The sequence below is a fragment of the Bos grunniens genome, chromosome 19 (assembly GCF_055505025.1).
Source record: "Bos grunniens cultivar Pamir isolate PY7600 chromosome 19, Bosgru_T2T1.0, whole genome shotgun sequence".
Taxonomy (NCBI): Eukaryota; Metazoa; Chordata; class Mammalia; order Artiodactyla; family Bovidae; genus Bos; species Bos grunniens.
This window is the reverse complement of record NC_141183.1, coordinates 43,112,359-43,129,287: the sequence shown is the minus strand read 5'-3', so window position 1 is coordinate 43,129,287 and position 16,929 is coordinate 43,112,359. Positions and strand designations below refer to the sequence as shown.

Genomic DNA, 16,929 nt, shown 5'->3' with positions numbered 1-16,929 from the left:
TGCCGAGCTTGATGAGCTTGGGCCTGTGAGGGGTAAAAAGCCAACCCAGACTTTCCCTCCAGTCGACAGCAGTCTCTGGGCCCTCCAGTCTCCTCAGAAGCCCAGGGGAGTCTCCTGGCTGCCATGTCAACCCCTGGGGCTCTGGGTACAGTCTAGACTGCCTCCCACTGAGCCTTGTCCCCGCACTCTCACAATGTGCCAGGCTGGGCAACAGGGAAAAGGGCTTGGCGCTAGCTTTGGCTTCAGCCCCCAGACTCAGGAATGTACCTTGAGACTCCAGCACCTACCACAGAGTCTGCAGGAAGCAGCAATTACCATTTCAGGTTAAGGCAGCCCTGGTTTGTTAACCCCTTCAGCACTAGGGCTCCTGGAGGCCAGATTTTCCTTCTCTTCTTACCTTCCAGACCCTGTTCCCCAGTTCTTGGCACAATGAATGACCCCTACTTCCTGTCCCCTCCCTCACTCTTCCCACCGAACACTCCATCAGAGTTCAGAGACGGGGAGCATCAGGTCCAAGGTCACACAGCCAGTGGAGGGAGCCTCTGCCTCTGGAGAACCAAGTCTCACCCCAGTTTCTGCTGCTTCCACCTTCACCATCTCCCCAGGCCACGTTCACACATGCAGAGTTTAATTAACTTTATTGATATTCAGAAATTAGGAGAATGACTAAAGGTAATTGCTCATTAAAAATCATTAAACTGACACAGCAGGCTTGGGCACACACTGCCCCTCCCAAACAGCATTCCTCCCCCCTCGTGGCAGGATCTCCAGCTACCAACTGCGGGAGGATTACCGGTGGCTCACGGTGCCCCTCAAGCCTAATGCTGACTGTGCCCCTGTGGCTGCAGAGGAAGTAGGGAGCTGAGCTCATGGGGTTGAGCTTGGCCCAGCAACATCTTGCCGTGCACCCCCAGGTCTCCACCTCTCCCATCTCCCGCCACTTCTGGGCCACATCTGGCTGCATCTGTGTCTCTCTGCCTAAACGTGAGCAAAGCTCTGAGGCCCCCCTCTCGAGGCCACGAGGCTGAGGGATGCAGCACTCAGGCCGCAAATGCTCACAGCCTGAGGCCCTTACTGCTTGGGGCCTCCTTCTCATAGCTGAAGCCCCCAGGAGTCCTGAGATGGCCCAGTGTATTGTCTCTCAGTGAGACCACTCAGTACCCCAAGGACTGGGACCTTGCAGCCCTGCTGGGAGGAAGAGGTGCACCAGGGCTGGCCCAGGTCCAGGCCTTCTCTCCTCATGCCTGGCATTGCTGGGCTGCTTCCTCTTCTCCTTTGAGGGGGTGGATATAAACAAAGATCTTTCCAAGCAGGCAGACCCCTATTCCACATATCACTTGGGGAGAAGTCTCTTGGGCACTGAAGAGGTCCAGATGGTTAGGGAGGGACACTGGCTGGAGACACACAGACTCTCGGCCACAGAGTGAACTGATTCTTCTCCATGCTCACACCCATGACCCCAGCGAGGCCCCGCCGGGCTCCCGGCCACCCCAGCCATCCTCCTGGAGACCCACAGTTTCACTCTAGCCCTGCAGGGAACTCTCTGGCAGAGGCTGCATCGCACACTAGCGGCCTTCCACACTCCTCACACCCACTCACTGCTGAGCCCTCATGCAACATCCAGACCTTCTGAAGCACAGAGACACTTGGACCTACTACTCCAAACACTCTGGGCCCTGATTACATTCACAGCAGCCCCACACACCCTCACGGGAGCCTTTAGACTACAGATTAGGAGGCACACACAGGCTCTGCACCCCAAGGGAGCTGTCCAGCACAAGAATGTGGCCCAATCTCAAGATGCGTCCCAAACTCCCAGGGACATTTTCCGATAGCTGGGCCAGGATGTAAGCGTCTCTCCTTTCTCCCTGCACCAGCTCGGCAGGGCATCCAGGACTTTTTCCCTCTCCCTCAATGGGAACACATAGTACTGAATTCCTGGAATCACAAAAGAACCCTGCACGGGCAGCCAGGGAGCAGAGCGAGCATACCTGGCTGTGTGCTACTAGAGCTAGAGGCTCGGAGAGGGGCTTCCATGTCTCTGAGGACGCAGAGCAAAGAAAACTGCGGCCCGGGGGGCCAATCTGGCCCCATCTCCACTGTGCTGAGCTCCAACGACGCCAGGGAAGATGGAATGATGAGGTTAGAAACTCCCACCTTCTTCCTCCTCCGCATCATGCCCTACTAACCACACTCCTAAGGGATGGTGGGTCCCAATGCCAAGCAAGATTTCAGCGATCCCACCAGCCGACTGGCTGCAGTGGAAGAAAGAGGTGGGTGCCCGCAGTTTTGATGAGTGTTTGTTTGAGCCAGGACAGGTTCCGTGGAGACAGACTCGGAAACCTTCCTTCCTCAAGGCACAGAACCCCTCATTGTCTCCCTAACATTCCCTCGCTGCCCACTTCATGGCCAAGCTTCCCTCGACCCAGGACTGATGAAGTTGGAGCCCTGACTCCAAGCGGGGCACGGAGGACCTCAGGGTGGGGTGCCAGTCCTCCCGCGATGAGTCTGCGGCCATGGGGTGGGTGGGGGTCGCAGCAGGACGGCAGGCCGGGAGGGAGGAAGAGCTCTGGGAGTGTGCAAGGGTGGAAGGTGCAAGGAAAGGGCTCCGGAGAGGACGGAGTTTTTATCCCAAGATTTCAGCTGTTGCAGCCCAGGGCAGAACAAGGAGCCAGATAGGGGTCCCCGGGCCCCTCGAGTTTCTCCCTGGAATGGTACTCTAAATCCCGACCTCTGCGTGGCAGCGCCAAGGAGGAGAGAGGTGGGCGAAGTCCCAATTCCGGGTCCCGCCGCCATCTGGCCCCGTCCCTCCTCTGTGAGAGGCCCCAGAACCGGCGGCAAAGTCGAACGAAGTTTGGCGGGCGACAAGGGAGGCGGGACTGCGGGCCGCCAGCGGGACCGTCCCGACTCACTGCCCTGTGCCGTCCTCCCCCCGGCACGCGCGCCCCAACGCTCCTAGACGCCCGGGGAGTGTGGAGAGGTAGCGCGCGGGTGAACGCGTGAGTGTGTGCGGGGAGGGGGTGGCGTGATGAATTGCAGCTGAGAAATCCCATTAGATCCGGAGAGATGATTAAAGGCGAGGTCTCGGCCGGGTGCGAATGGCGGGAGCAGCGGCAGCTTCCCGCCCCGCGGAGCCCGCGCCCCGCCCGGCTTGGCCGGCGCGGGGGGCAGAGCAACCGGCGGAGCGCGGTACCAGACCTGGACAGCCAGATACGCGGAGCTGAGCTCGGGGACAATCCTCTCTTCCCACCCCCCAGGACCCTGCCCCTGCCGCCGGACTCTGAGGTTCCTTACCGTGAACCAGGAGCGCCAGCAGCGAGGGCAGGAGCAGCAGGGCTGCCGGGCGCATGGTGCCGGTGGCGGCCGCGCCCCAGATCGGGGCTGCGACGGGAGGGCTGGGAGCTCAGCTGGGCTCGGGCGCGGGGGACAGAGCCGGGTCCGACCGGGGAAGAGGGAGCGTGGCCGCCGCCGCCGCCGCCAGCGCCTGACAGAATCAGCACCACGGCCAGCGCCTGGCGTCGGCGCCGGGGATCGCCGCGCGGGGCTGGGGGCGGGGGCGCGGGAGGAGCGGCTTACCGTAAAGTCTCAAGCAAAGGCGCAGAAGACCCAGCGGCGGGAGGACAGCCTCCCTGCGCCGCCTCCAGCTCTGAGGAAGGACTTCCCTGCTAACGTGGGCACACGGCCCCAACCCTTCCCCGCTGCCCACGCCCAGCCAAGTCTGCCGCCCTCTCCCTCATTAGCAGCCTACCGAGGAGGTGGGGTTCTAACCTGATGTCTCCGTGAGAGAGCCACCCTGTTATCATCTCTCCCCACCCCATCCTGGTACCTGAGGGCGCCAAGGGTGACCTGGGAAGGCGTTCGCGTATGAGGTAGCTGGCGAGGCCCTCGTGCCCTTGTGGCAGCTCCGTCCTGAGCCCATAATGAAGATGGCTTTTGAGCATACAAAGGACAATAAATTATTACTTTGCGCTCAATAAATGCCAGGGCTCCAGGCAGCTGCATCAGCAGCAAACTGTGCTCACAGAAAAGCTTAATTATCCTGATATTATAGTTAAAAGCCAGTAGTACTCGTGTCCTGGGAAGACATTCTACACTTGGCAGGAGCTAACCTGGCCAAACTGGGCAAGTGAAGGTAGTATCCTGGGTCCGCATGTGGCCCTGAATCTCCAGGACCCTGCCTTGGCCCCCCTACAGGACCAGAGAAGCCATAATGCTAGCCAGTGAGAGCAGACCCTTCACATCTATCCTTGCCCAAGTTCCTGGAACTGGTGGAGAAAATGAGACAGGCATGGTGGGGGGGCGGGTGGAGTGTGAGGGCATTTCCCTAGGATTATTTTAGATAGAGACTTGAAGGAAGGCCAGGGGGGTAGCCAGGGAGGTGGTACCATTCAAGGACAAGAAAGAACAAGCTTTGAGGGCTCTGCTTAGACTGAGGAGCCCCAGTGAGTCACAGAACAGCAAAGAGGGCAATTAGATCCCTGAGGCAGATGTTTAGATCCAGAGGTTTTTCTGGCTCCAAGGATGAGCTCACTGGAAGAGCCTCAATGGACAAGTGGACATCACCCGGTGACTGATGTTATTCTCCTTGTAGAGGAAGAAGAGGGCTGAACTTCCTGCAGCTCCCAGGGAGAATAGCTTTCTGTTTAGGTCTTTGCACATGAACTTGGCTCCTCTCCAAAGCTTCCAGACCCCAGTCATTGTCCAATGCCCTTCCTTATCTCATCCTGGAAGCAGGTGGCAAGACTTCCGCTCTGAGCTCATTTCTCAGAGTCTTTTGGTCCTTACTACTTTCACAATTTTTCAGCTCTACTTCTCAGATTCTCTCTAGATTCTCTTGCTGTGGGCTCTGAGGAGCTACCTTGATGGCTGTAAAGAAGCCTAGGCAACAGGCAGGTGGCATGTAGAATTATCTGGGGGTATCACTGGGAGAGGATTTCTGGACAATCGTTTCAAGAAGCTGAGAAAAAAGAGGGCAGTAGCAGATGGATGGCAGAAGGGAGGGGACTTGACAAAAGAATCAGAGGTAAGGAGAGGAAGCCAGGCAAGAAGATGCAGAGGGGAGGGAGGAAGAGAGCTGCCAACAGAGGATGGAGGTAGAAGGTTTTGTGGCTCAGCGGAGGAAATACTGGCAAATGGCAAGAGATTCCTCCTTGAAGTTATTTCTGAGCTCCTCCTTGATTCTTTGGCTCTTCTGAACTACGCAACTTGGGCAGAGGAGGGTGAATCATGACCCAGGGATGAACCTTATGTGCCAGGATGATTCATGCGAATTTGGAGGCTGGTGGAAGCTGGGCTCCTTGATAAGCTGGGCAATACTCACAAAAAGGAGGAGCTCAGGAACCTGTCACATTATGGTTTCTATTGCCTGAACTAACCGAGGCATTGGTGGGGGGCGGTGGGGGGTGGGGTCCAATAAAGACTACAAGTCCCAGAATTCATCACCCTGCCCTGAGCTCAGAGGATGGGTTTGTCCTGAATCATGGGGAAAATATGCACCTAGGTTGTCTGTCCCTTCCTTCTAAAGATGGTCAATGTGGCCTCTCTGCCATGGGCTCCTAGCTAGGTTGAGGCAGAGATTGCACCAAATTGGGAAGCAGCAGAGTTTCTGTCAACACCTATCTCATGCACTTCAAGGGGCTCACTCTGCCCAGATTTTAGCATCACCCACAAATTAAGTACAATAAGATGCCCTAGGGAACACTGAGCTCTATGCTACAGATTTACAATGTGCTCAAATCGTATATGCATTTCAAAGTGGCAGCCTGGGGAGACTTGCAAGGCTCCCTTTACTGGTCTTGTTTCTCCACTTGGCTTTGTGTCCCCCACCTGATTGTTACCCCAGAGGGTCTTGGACCTCCTTGTCTATGTAATTGCTTGCTTAATTATTTTCTGTACTAGTCGTCAACTCTGTGAAGGCACAGAAAATGTCTCTCTTCCACTCCCAACCTTACTGGTGCCCCACATATAATAGATGCTTAATAAATATTTGTGAATAAATGATGGCATGCCTATGGCATATCATTGATGCTAAATTCATGCTGTGAGATAATGGAGAAGGGGACAATTGCTTTTGGGGGTGAAGGGAGGTCATTGAGAGCTTCACACAGGAGATGGGTTGACTGAAATCAGCCTTTTTTTGGTTGATAATTTTTAAAGCAGTGTTTTTTAAAAATTTATTGACTCTGCTGGGTCTTAGTTGAGATAAGCAGGATTTTTGATCTTCATTGCAGCATGCAGAATCTTTAGTTGCAGCATGTGGGATCTAGTTCCCTGACCAGCGATCAAGCCTGGAGCCCTCTGCATTGGGAGCATGGGGTCTTAGCCACTGAACCACCAGGGAAGTCCCTGAAATTAGCCTTAATTATGCCTTAGGTTTCAGTCAGGGGAGAGGAGGAAGGAGGGCATCCAGAGTGGATGGAGTGACTTATGCAAATTCAAGGTGGTGGGAAATGCAAGATGATCTGGGGTCAGTGAGAAGACTGGTTCTGGTGGAGCAGGGAGTCTCTGTAGGGACACAGGAGGAAGAGATGGAGCAGGTGGGGGCCAGGCTTTGTGGTCGTCTGAGTCATAGGACATCCTTAGTGACAATACTGCAAAGGGTTATGCCATCACAAAGATATTTACACCAAAACCAGAGAATCTGGAATTCTTAAGGTGGGTTTTCAATGACCAAGGCCAGTGATAGGAACTGAGGGGTTCACTGCTCACTCAGACGGTGGGGGAAGGGATCTGAGTTACAGCCACTGCATTAGGACTGGGAACTAGAGAGGGGCTTTCCAACCTCAGGGACCCTCCTAGCCTCTGGCCAGAGAGTGCCAGACATCCAGCACAGCCCCCTGGAGAAGCCAGCCTCATTTCCCCACTCCCAAACAGCCCATCAGTTTGTGGCATCATGGGCACATTGGTGACTTATTTTGAAGTGCCTGGATGACACTTCCTTTCTGAGTGAAAGAAGAAGAAAATTAGTCTTCAAGACAGCTTTCAAACCAAAACTACATCTTGTGGAGCCAACGGGGTTTTGAAGTTTCAGGGAAGCAGGGGCAGGGGCTACCGCCTCTGTCCAGAGACTCCTGGGGCACAGGGCAGCCTGCTAACCTCAACCCACTCCTCAGGGGGGTTTCCAAGACCCTGCAGCATCTGGAACAGTCTAGGATGCCATGGCTCCAACCAAGCTTCCCTTTGTACATGCCTGCTCAGTTGCTGAGTTGTGTTCGACTCTTTGAGAATCTATGGATTATAGACCGCCAGGTTCCTTTGTCCATGGGATTTCCCAGGCAAGAATGGTGGAGTGGGTTGCCATTTCCTTCTCCAGAGGATCTTCCCAACCCAGGGATTAGATCCATATCTCCTGCATTGGCAGGCGGATTCTTTACCACTGAGCCACTAGGGAAGCCCCAACCAGGCTTCCCAGAGAATCCAAAATCAACCCTTTGAATTTAGGGGCAGGAGGAGGGCCCTGCTCTCATAAATGGGAGTCCTGACTCCTCAGCATTTGCTCCTGCTCTGGGAGGAGGACCAGATCAGCTCTAGCAAGAGCCCGGGTGGGTGGAGACAGCAGAAAAGGGTCTGATGTGAGCTGCTTTCCATCTCTAGACTGAGGCCTCCAGCCTGCCCACCACTCCCAGGCAAGGTCTTTGATCCTCCTCAGCTCCATAAATGTTTAATGCCACTGGCTGGGCAGAAATGAGGCAGGTGCTGAAGCACAGAGGCTGGGGTAGGACTTAAGATCCATGATGCTGGCTAGATTATTTTCACGTAGGAACCCTGGGATGGGTGGGAGGAGGCTTTCCCCTTCCATGTGACTGAAGTCCCAGGATTCAAGTTTGTGGCACTAATGAAGGAAACTCTAAAAACCCACCAAGGGGCTGAAAATAAAGTGAATAATCAATTGCAGAAGCCCAGTTCCCAGTTTGATTGAAGGAGAAAGATGGAAAGTTAAATGACAATCAAATGCAAATACAGCTCAACAAACACTACAGCAATTACCAGGCGCAGGAACCACATGGTGCTTGCAGGCAGCAGGGGTTGGCAATTTGGAAGCCTGGGCTTATGCAGAGGTGATGGGCGTGGGGCCATTTTAATAGACAGTTAAATAGATGCAACACCCCACTCCCTGCATCTACTTTGCATACACTGCTACTGAATGGGGAACTGGCATTCTGCATCCAGAGGAAGGTTATACCACCTTCTGTGGCTGCCTCTGCATCATTTCAGAGTGGAAGAGGACTCAAGTGCCTGGGAGGTGAGACCAAAGTGGCCCTTGGATCAGAGGACCTTGACATGGTCGTGCCAGTCTCATCAGATTCTTCACATCGCCTGGTGCAGAAGGGATGAGGGTTGAAATTGAAAGAAGTCTGTAGGGTCCTCTGAGAAAGGGCTCAAGGTGCTGGCCTTCCAACAGCCGAAAAGCCCTGGGTGAGAGTGGCCTTCTCTTCTAGATTTGCATAATGCTTTGCATCTCATTTGAATGCTATTAATTTGGTGTCAGGCTAGGTTAGCACTGCGTAGAAAAGAGAACAGCTGGCCTTCTCCCTCCCCTCTGTACCCTGAGGCTCACCCTGAGCATAGCCCTCCCTAACTTGGGGGATGAGGCTTTCACTTCCACCACCCCCTCAATGTTCCCTGGCACTTGGAGAGTCTCTCAGTGAAGCCAACTCCTAAAAGCCAAGGCTGCCTGGGCAGTGCGGCCACCTGCAGAGTTATGCAGGAGGAAGAAGAAAGGGTCCCTGAAGGTTGCCCTCCCCAGACCCAGAGGACCCATTGGAGGATGCAGGCAGCCTTCTTCTCCCCAAGCAATCAAGGCAGCTTGGCTTGGAAAAGGTCCAAAGATAATAACCCAGAAAGGGAGGGAACAAAGACAGGTGATAATCCCAGAGAAATATGGAGAGCTCTAGAAATAAAATGCTCTGAACTCAATATTTCTAGTGCTTGAACTTACATAAAATACATCTGTCCAGAGGCATTGGGTTTATGGTAGTGTGGCTCAGGCTGGAGATCTGGTACCAGGATGACGACCATGGGATGAGGGAATGAGTCACAGGGGTGGGGGAGCAGTGAGCTCCTGAGAAAGGGGAAGGAGCCCAAATACATCATATGGGCTGTCAGATGGGCCTCAGGGGGCTACTGTGAACTGAGGGTGGGGATGGGAGGAACAAAGCTTCTCTGGCTGGCTGAGATGACCCTCAAAGGCATTTGGGGAGATTTCCCTGGTGGTCCAGTGGTTACGAATCCACCTTGCAATGCAGGGGATGTGGTTTCCATCACTGGTTAGGGAACTGAGATCCCCCATGCCACGAGGCGACTAAGCCTGTGCACCACACTGGAGACTCCAAGCGCTGCAATGGAAGATCCCACATGATGCACGAAGATTCTACTTGCCTCAACTCAGACCTGCCACAGTCAAATGAATAAATATATATACATATTTAAAAAGGCATCTCAGCTCTTCCCTATGTGGAGCCAGCTATAGTGCCCCAACTGCTTCTTACAGGGTTTGACCTAACTGGAATCTTGATCAGCAGTAGGTAGAAACTATTTATGTATAGGAAAAGCAAGGAGGAGGTGCCAGTGACAAAAAATTGGTCTCCTTTTGTCGGGGAGAGCCCTTCTACTCTATAGAATCCCAAGACCATCTCCACCCACCGCCAGGGATGAGGGGAGGATGGGTGAGGCATGAACCACTATCCCAGTCAGACTGACCTCAGCCTTTGCCTCTGACAGCACTCACCCTGGGCCAAGCGTGGCCGGGGGCATGCCCCCTCACCCTTTTTTAAGGCCTGAGATAAGATTAGGGGGTTGCTTTAGATAATATGAGAGGATAATTGAGTTTTCCCCTTTGAGCAAAACCAGGCATGAAGCTTCAGAATTACATAAAAGATAAACTTATAGCTGATTCATGTTTTACAGAAGGGCTTTAGGTAAATTTCCTCTTTAAAAAATAGCCACATACATTTAAAGCAGATTTATGGAAATTTGGTATACTTCTCATTATTTTTAAGCAGTTAGCCCTAAATCCAGTAGGCTGTACTTGACCTTTGAAAATAAGAATAACAGCACCATTTATTATTTACTATTACTGGGCACTGCGCTGCGGAATTTAACTACATTCTCACAGTAAGCCTATGAAATAGGCACTGTTACTTCCCCGTTGTACAGATGAGGAAACTGAGGCTCTGGGAGACTAAATGATTTGTAGCTACCTAGTAGGTCAAACCAATATATAGAGACTACCATGGCAGAGCAGAAATGCATATATGTCTGTGCACCTTTGCAGGCTCCTCTGGTGCAGGGGAGTGTAGGCCTCTCGGAATAGGTGGGGCAGGACTGGTTATTTATCAGTTTATTCTTTAGACAAATATTAAGTGTCCACAGTGCTAAATGCTGGGGATACAAAGGTGAGTAAAAACAGAAGCTGCCCCAGCGTGCTCAGAGCTCTCTGTCTAGAACGGGAGACCTTACACAGAACCGCCTGAATAAATGCAAAGCTACAGTGTGGCAGGTACTCAGGAGAGGTTCCCAGGGCTGTGGAGGCCCACAGTGGGGATCTGACTTAATCAGGGAAGGCTTCCTTGAGGAGATACTGACTGAGTAGAAAACCAAGGGACATGTATGAGTTATTCGATCAAATAGGAATGGCGAGTATGTTCCATGCAGAAGTAACAGTAGGTGCAAATTCCTGTGGTAGGCAGGACTAAGAAACGGTTAGTGTGGCTGGATCACAGAGAACAAGAAGCATGGGGTGGGGAACTTCCTTGATGGTCCAGTGGTTAAGAATCCACCTTGCAAAGCAGGGAACGTGGGTTTCATCCCTGGTGGGAGAACTAAGATCCCAAATGCCACGGAGCAACTAAGCCCATGTTTGGCAATGGAAGATCCTGCATGATGCAATGAAGATCCCATGCACCTCAACTAAGACTTGATGTAGCCAAATAAATAAATGAATAACTTTAAAAAAAGAAGTGTAGGGTGGGATGCAGCTAGAGAGGCAGACAGGTATAGAACTTCAAAGCTTGGGGGGGCTGCTGTACATGACCTCCAGGCTGCCCATCTGTCCATGTGTTCATCTGTCCACGCAGTCACTCAGCCTTCCTCCAATCTCCTACCCAGTTCATTCATCACCCTCTCACTCGTTTGCTTACTGAATGAGGGACCATTTATCGTGGCAGGACCTCAGTGTCCTGTTGGAGAGGCAGAGCCCTCAGGGAGCTCCCAGGGAGGGGAGAATTAGTTTCATCACACTGTGACATAACATGTCCATCTGTACAAGGTGCTTCAGCAGGCAGTCACCACCCTGGAGGCTAAGTGTCTCCCATGGTTCAAGCTTCCTAAGGCAAAGCAACATCAACCCCTCCAGGGAGATCTTCCAGCCACACAATTCTTCCTGGCACCAAACCTCATTCCTTTCAGCAACAAAAGTAGCCCACTTCTCATAGCCCCAAGGTGGGGAGTGTTTCTGTTTTCACTGACCCTTCTTTTGGGTTCTGAGGCATCTCTGTCCCAGATGAACACAGGGAAAATTGGTCAGGTCTCCCTCAGATATCAGAATCCAGTTCCAGACACTGCCTGTTCTGGGAATAAAAAATAGGACAGAAATCCCAAATGTCCCTCAGTTCCAGCCACACACTCCCACTCTTCACTCCTCCTTGAACTATTTGTCCTCTGCTTGTGACATCACAGTGGTCTCTATGGCAACCAATTGTGAGGTCACCAGTCCTTAAAGCAACAGTGTCTGTAGGGCCAGACAATGGTCAGGAAGAGACAGGGAGAAGGCAAAACGGAGGCTTGAGAAGAAAACCAGCTTCTACGCAAAAAGTACAAGGCCATTCTAGACCCATGGGAGGGAGGAGGACTCTATTCTAGCCCATCCACAGGGAGGTAAAACCAGCTTATTGACTTTGTCCCTCATTGAAAAGCTTCTACACTGACAAACAGCCCCTGTGAAATTGCCCATGAAGGGAGAACTTCATCTAATCCCACCCAGATGGGCTGTAGACAGTGATGGGATGTGGTAAGCAGCATCCTGGGAACACTGAGGTGGCCCCATGTATCACTGGGAAGTGAGGTAGAAGCATGGTTCTGTTCTCAGCCCCACTGGCCTAGAGGGGCTGCCAGGACCTGGCCCATGTTTGAGCCTTGATCTTATCAGGGAAGGAGAGAGGATGTGAAGGTGCCAAGGAGGGGGAAATTGCTGATACTTCTCAGGAAGGACTAGGCAGGCCTGCTGGCTCCCCCGAGATCATATTAGTGGTTTGCAAGAGCAAGGCCTTCTGGAAAGGGAGACTGATCATCAAGAGGCTGGCAGGGGGAAATGTCCCTGGTGGTCCAGGACTTCCCTAGTGGCTCAGACAGTAAAGAATCCACTTGCAATGTAAGAGACATGGGTTTGACCCCTGGGTCAGGAAGATCCCCTGGAGAAGGGAAAGGCTACCCACTCCAGTATTCTTGCCTGGAGAATTCCATGGGCAGAGGAGCCTGGTGGGCTACAGTCTATGGAGTCTCAGAGAGTCAGACATGACTGAGTGACTAACACTTTCACTTTCTAGAGGCTACGACTCCATGTTCCCAATACAGGGGGCCCCAGTTTGATCCCTGGTCAGGAAACGATCTACAAGTTGCAAATAAGAGTTCCCAGGCTGCAACTAAAGATTCTGCGTGTCACAATTAAAGATCCAGCATGCTGCAACTAAAGATCCCTCAGGCTGCAAAGAAGATTGAAGATCTGTGTGCCACAACTAAGACCCGGTGCAGCCAAATAAATTAGTTTAAAAAAAAAGAGGCTGGGGGCATCCCGAATAGTGACCAGGCTTCAAATTCAGATCTGAGTTGAATTCATCCCAGCCTTTAACTTGCCTTGAGCAAGTCTCTGATCCTCTCTGGGCTTCCACTTCTTTGCGTATAAAAGGAACGCCACTTACCTTTCTTAGAAATATTCAATAAGATAACCTGTAGGAATGCTTGGCACATAATAGGTGCTCAATAAATGCTTTTTATAGTTTTCTATCCTCTCAACCGTTAGCCTGGGGTTTGCATATTATATGTGTGTCATGAATGTTTGGACTCTAAATGCAGTGTAAGAACAGAGGGCAGTATTTAGAGCAAGAGAAGTCAGTGGATCTGGGTTCAAATCCTGATCCTTACCAGCTATAAGCTTTCAAGCTAATTGTCTTACAGTTTCCTTAAACTGTGAAATGGGAACTCATGATAGTATTGATCTCATAGGATTGCTTAGGACCAAACGAGGCAGGGAGAGAGCAAGCCTGGCGCCTGTGAAATGCAAGTGCATGGTGGTGATTGTGCTCAGCCTTGAGTGGTTCTGCGTATGCTGCACAGTCTCTGTTCACTGCCAGCTTGAAGGGAGTGCCAGTAATCTGCAGGGTGTCTGGAGCCAGAGAGCAGGTCAGCCTCAGACAGGGGCAGAGCAGGGCCGCCTCCCCAGGAAGGGGTCAGCACTTCTTGTTTGGGCTCCCCCACGTGGATCCTCAGGACTGCCGCCCAGCTCATGCCCGTCGCAGCGGCTGGGTCCCCAGCTGGGCTGTGCAGTGCACGCTCAGTCGCGTCCGACTCTTTGCGACCGCATGAACTGCAGCCCGCCAGGTTTCTCTGTCCATGGGATTCTCCAGGCAAGGATACTGGAGTGGGTTGCCATTTCCTCCTCCAGGAAGTGAGGGCTGGACTGTGTCTCACACTCTGTGAAGCCCACGCCAAGGCCTGATACAAGGCAGAGGCTCAGCAGCAGTTCAGGTGAACTGAGTTAGACACTGTCTTGATAATCCTGTGCCGGTTAACATGAAGTCTGCATATATATATACCCCACGGCAGGCTCTGGCCTAAGCATTTTGCCTGTTGTTGAACCTTTGAGGTAGATGTTATTATCCATTTTTAAAATGAGGAAGCAGAGAGGCTAAGTAACCTGCTCAAGGTCACACAGCTTGTAAGCAACAATGGGCCCAGGATTTCAGCCCAGGCTACCTGGCTCTAGAACCTGCACTCTCATGTTAACCCCAGCCTCATGGGCCCTGTCCAGCTGTTTTGCACATCTTCAGACAGGAGTTTTCTCCCCTAGCTCTGCCCACCCCATCCCTCTCATCTTCCGACTGAGCCTGGGCCCAAGGCTGCCCAAAGAATGCAAATTCCCTCCCCCGCCCCACCTGCCTCAGCCATCCCCCTCCCCCTCTGTTGAAATAAAGCTCCTGCTGCCGCTGCCACAGCTGAAACCACCACCGGATCCTTTGCTTATTTCAAGTCCTCCTAAAGCTTGTTGAGTTCTTAACTTATTAAAGATAAGCACATGGAAATAGGGAGCAAATCTCTTTATTTATGACATAATCTCCAGCCCAGAAAAGCGGCAGGAACAGTGTTGCCTATATTAGGGAACCAATAGGAAAAAAATCAATTAGATCCGCCAGAGCGATTCGCTATTAACTTTCTTCTGATGTTTCTCTTAAGGCTGGCCATGGGGGTCTCCACCAGCCGCCAAGCCAGAGGAGAGAGGAGAGCTTTGTAGGAACAGAAGCAGGAATGTCACAAGGAAGGCAGCAGACCAGGCTCCCAGACAGATGCAGGAGTCTCTCCATCCCGGTCTCCTTCACGGCTTTCCAAACCTCAGCCAGGAAGTCCTTATGGTGATCTGACCTCCATGTTTCTTGCTTCAGTTTCAGCTGGTGTCTTCAGAGGCAATGAGAGTCAGCTGGTTATTCTTTGCTTCCTGCCGACCAGAACCACAAAGTCTAATCAGATTTCTGTTAGATCTTTTGAGGGCAGGAGCCTCTTCTTCCTGCAAGAATGTTATTCTGGAGGGGCTCTTGTGGAATGATTTTTAGCAGAGTCATCTTCTGCTGGGTAACGCTGCCTGGGACCTGCACCCACACCATGAGGTCTTCACGTCCACCTGTGCCTACCTTCTAAACTGTCTCCCAGAGAAAGGGGTCTGTCTTACTCCTGAGCAAGTGGGATGTCCTGGCTCCCATAGTAACCCAGAGTCTCCTCAAAGCGAGCATGGCTTCTTTCCTAGTTTTCCCTCAGGGCTAGGCAAATAGCACGTGCTCAGTAAATATCACAGAATCAATAATTATTATAATAATAACTCCATTGACTGAATGCTCACCCTGTGAATGCCAAGAAGGGTGGGTGCTTTGTTACCCAGAGCAAGACCCTTCGCTTCTCCTTGAACCGTCAGCCCAGAAGAGGTCTTGAGCTTTATTTTGCTTTGTTTTGTCTTCTTTTTCTGCCCAAGAACAGCAGGAGCAGCAGCTCTGAGTAGTATTATAATCCTCATTTTACAGAGGAGGAAAGAGACTCAGAAATAACATGTCTAGGCTAATAAGTGAATGATTTGTTCTATCCATCTACTTTTGGTCCTGAATAAGTCCTTCTTGAGGTCTAACCTAAATCTTGTCTGTGTCAGCAGTAGCAGTTCCTTCTCTGTCCCACGGAAGCGGAGAATGGCATCACCACCCAGGTAGACTTCTCTCAGTTTAGGAGCGTCCACCAGCTCTTGGTACAGGTTGACCCACAATGAATATTAAACACCAAACTTCACAGAGGCCAGCCCTGCAAGGCAGGCAATGAAGCCACCCTCCTCACGCCTGTTCATTATTATAATTAATATTGAGCCGGGGTTGCTGGTGATCTTGCCCTCACCAGGTATTTGGGCTATTTTAGAAGCGTATTCAGATCAATGACAGACAGCTCCAAATAGATAAACTCCCTGCCATCTAGACGAATCAATTGCAACACTGCCGTCACAACAAGCCCAAGAAATCAATCTGATTTCGGGCGACATGGTAACTCAGCACTGGGCAAGCTGGTTTTAATTTCCCCGTGGCCGAGCCCAGCTTCCTCTGCTCACTGAAGCACTCCTCTTTCCCAGCTGGTGTCTCGTGCACACAGGTGCCCAGGGTCCTTGGAGAGCTTAGGCCAAGGGGGGCAGTCGTATGGAGGACAGGGGGACTAGGAGGTCGTGTGACCTTGAAGAAGGCTCTTGAACCCCCAAACCCAGGAGGAGCTGACTCAGCCCTGCTGTTGGGAACCTCATTTTGCTGGCTTCAGCTCCGATTTTCCGCTGCCCTCTGCAAAAAGCAAGCCTGGGAGCCTTTCTGGGCTGCCTCCCAAATCAGGAGTCACAGAGGTAGCTTGCCTACCTCAGGCATTAGGACAACTGCCCTTCTTGGTCTTGGAGACGGAGTTTGTCTAGCAGGGCAGCAAAAAAGCTCACCAGATCAGACAAAGCCATTTACTGGGTGCTTACTTTATGCCCAGGGAGGTAAGCTTAGAACTTAACACACCTCATCTTCTTAATCTCCGCAACAGCCCAAAGAGAGGAAGCAATTTCTACATTTTGTAGAAGAGGAAACCAAAACTCAGAGAGGTTAAAGAACTTGTTCTGGTTAAGACAGCTTGTAATGGATGCAGCCTGGATTTAACCCAGGTCTATTAGACTCCTGTCCCTAAGCCTTAGCTGCCACTCTATCCTAAAGACACCATCAGAGATGCCCCTCACACTCCCCCTGCTTGAATCCTGTCTGGTTAAATGAACCCATTACTTTTCCTCCAACCTGCCAGGGAAAGGAGCCTCTCAGGAATTCTGACAATTAGCAATTATTCCCTGAACTTTCACCTGATGCTCCAGGTACTGAGTTGAGGGTGCTGAGGAGATAAGAAGGTCAAGAGGCCAGCTGGCCACCTTCCTGCACCTCGTCCATTACTCCCCTCCCCTCTCCCACCCTATTAGTCTATCTGTGTGGTGAGACGTGGGGCCTTGGACAGCCTGCAGGGTGTTGGGAGATGTGACTTTGGAGTCAGCTGATTTGGGCTCAGATTCTAGCCCATTCAGTAGAATATCCGGGGCAAGTCTCTTAACCTCTTGGCATGTCTCTTATCTGATCTCGACAAAATGAAGACACTTTGTTGTTGCTCAGTCGCTCAGTCGTG

At 51.9% G+C, this 16,929-nt stretch overlaps 1 protein-coding gene and 1 long non-coding RNA gene across 6 annotated transcripts in view; both read right to left on the bottom strand.

The window, feature by feature from the left end:
• The window catches only part of SEZ6 (seizure related 6 homolog), a 48,300-nt gene extending 44,780 nt beyond the window's left edge, over nt 1-3,520 (bottom strand). For all 5 annotated transcript variants that reach the window (XM_086360008.1, XM_086360009.1, XM_086360007.1 and 2 more), the window contains exon 1: nt 3,295-3,520. In XM_086360008.1, coding sequence (XP_086216134.1) covers nt 3,295-3,349 — 55 coding nt within the window. In that variant the 5' untranslated portion in view covers nt 3,350-3,520. The remainder of the gene's footprint in view (nt 1-3,294) is intronic.
• An 8,234-nt stretch (nt 3,521-11,754) lies between these two features.
• On the bottom strand, nt 11,755-16,131 carry LOC147352431 (uncharacterized). The gene is made up of 2 exons (XR_015146931.1): nt 15,104-16,131; nt 11,755-14,704 (listed from the first exon to the last, which is right to left on the bottom strand). It is a non-coding gene; the product is annotated as an uncharacterized LOC147352431 (long non-coding RNA).
• Nucleotides 16,132-16,929: the final 798 nt, after the last annotated feature.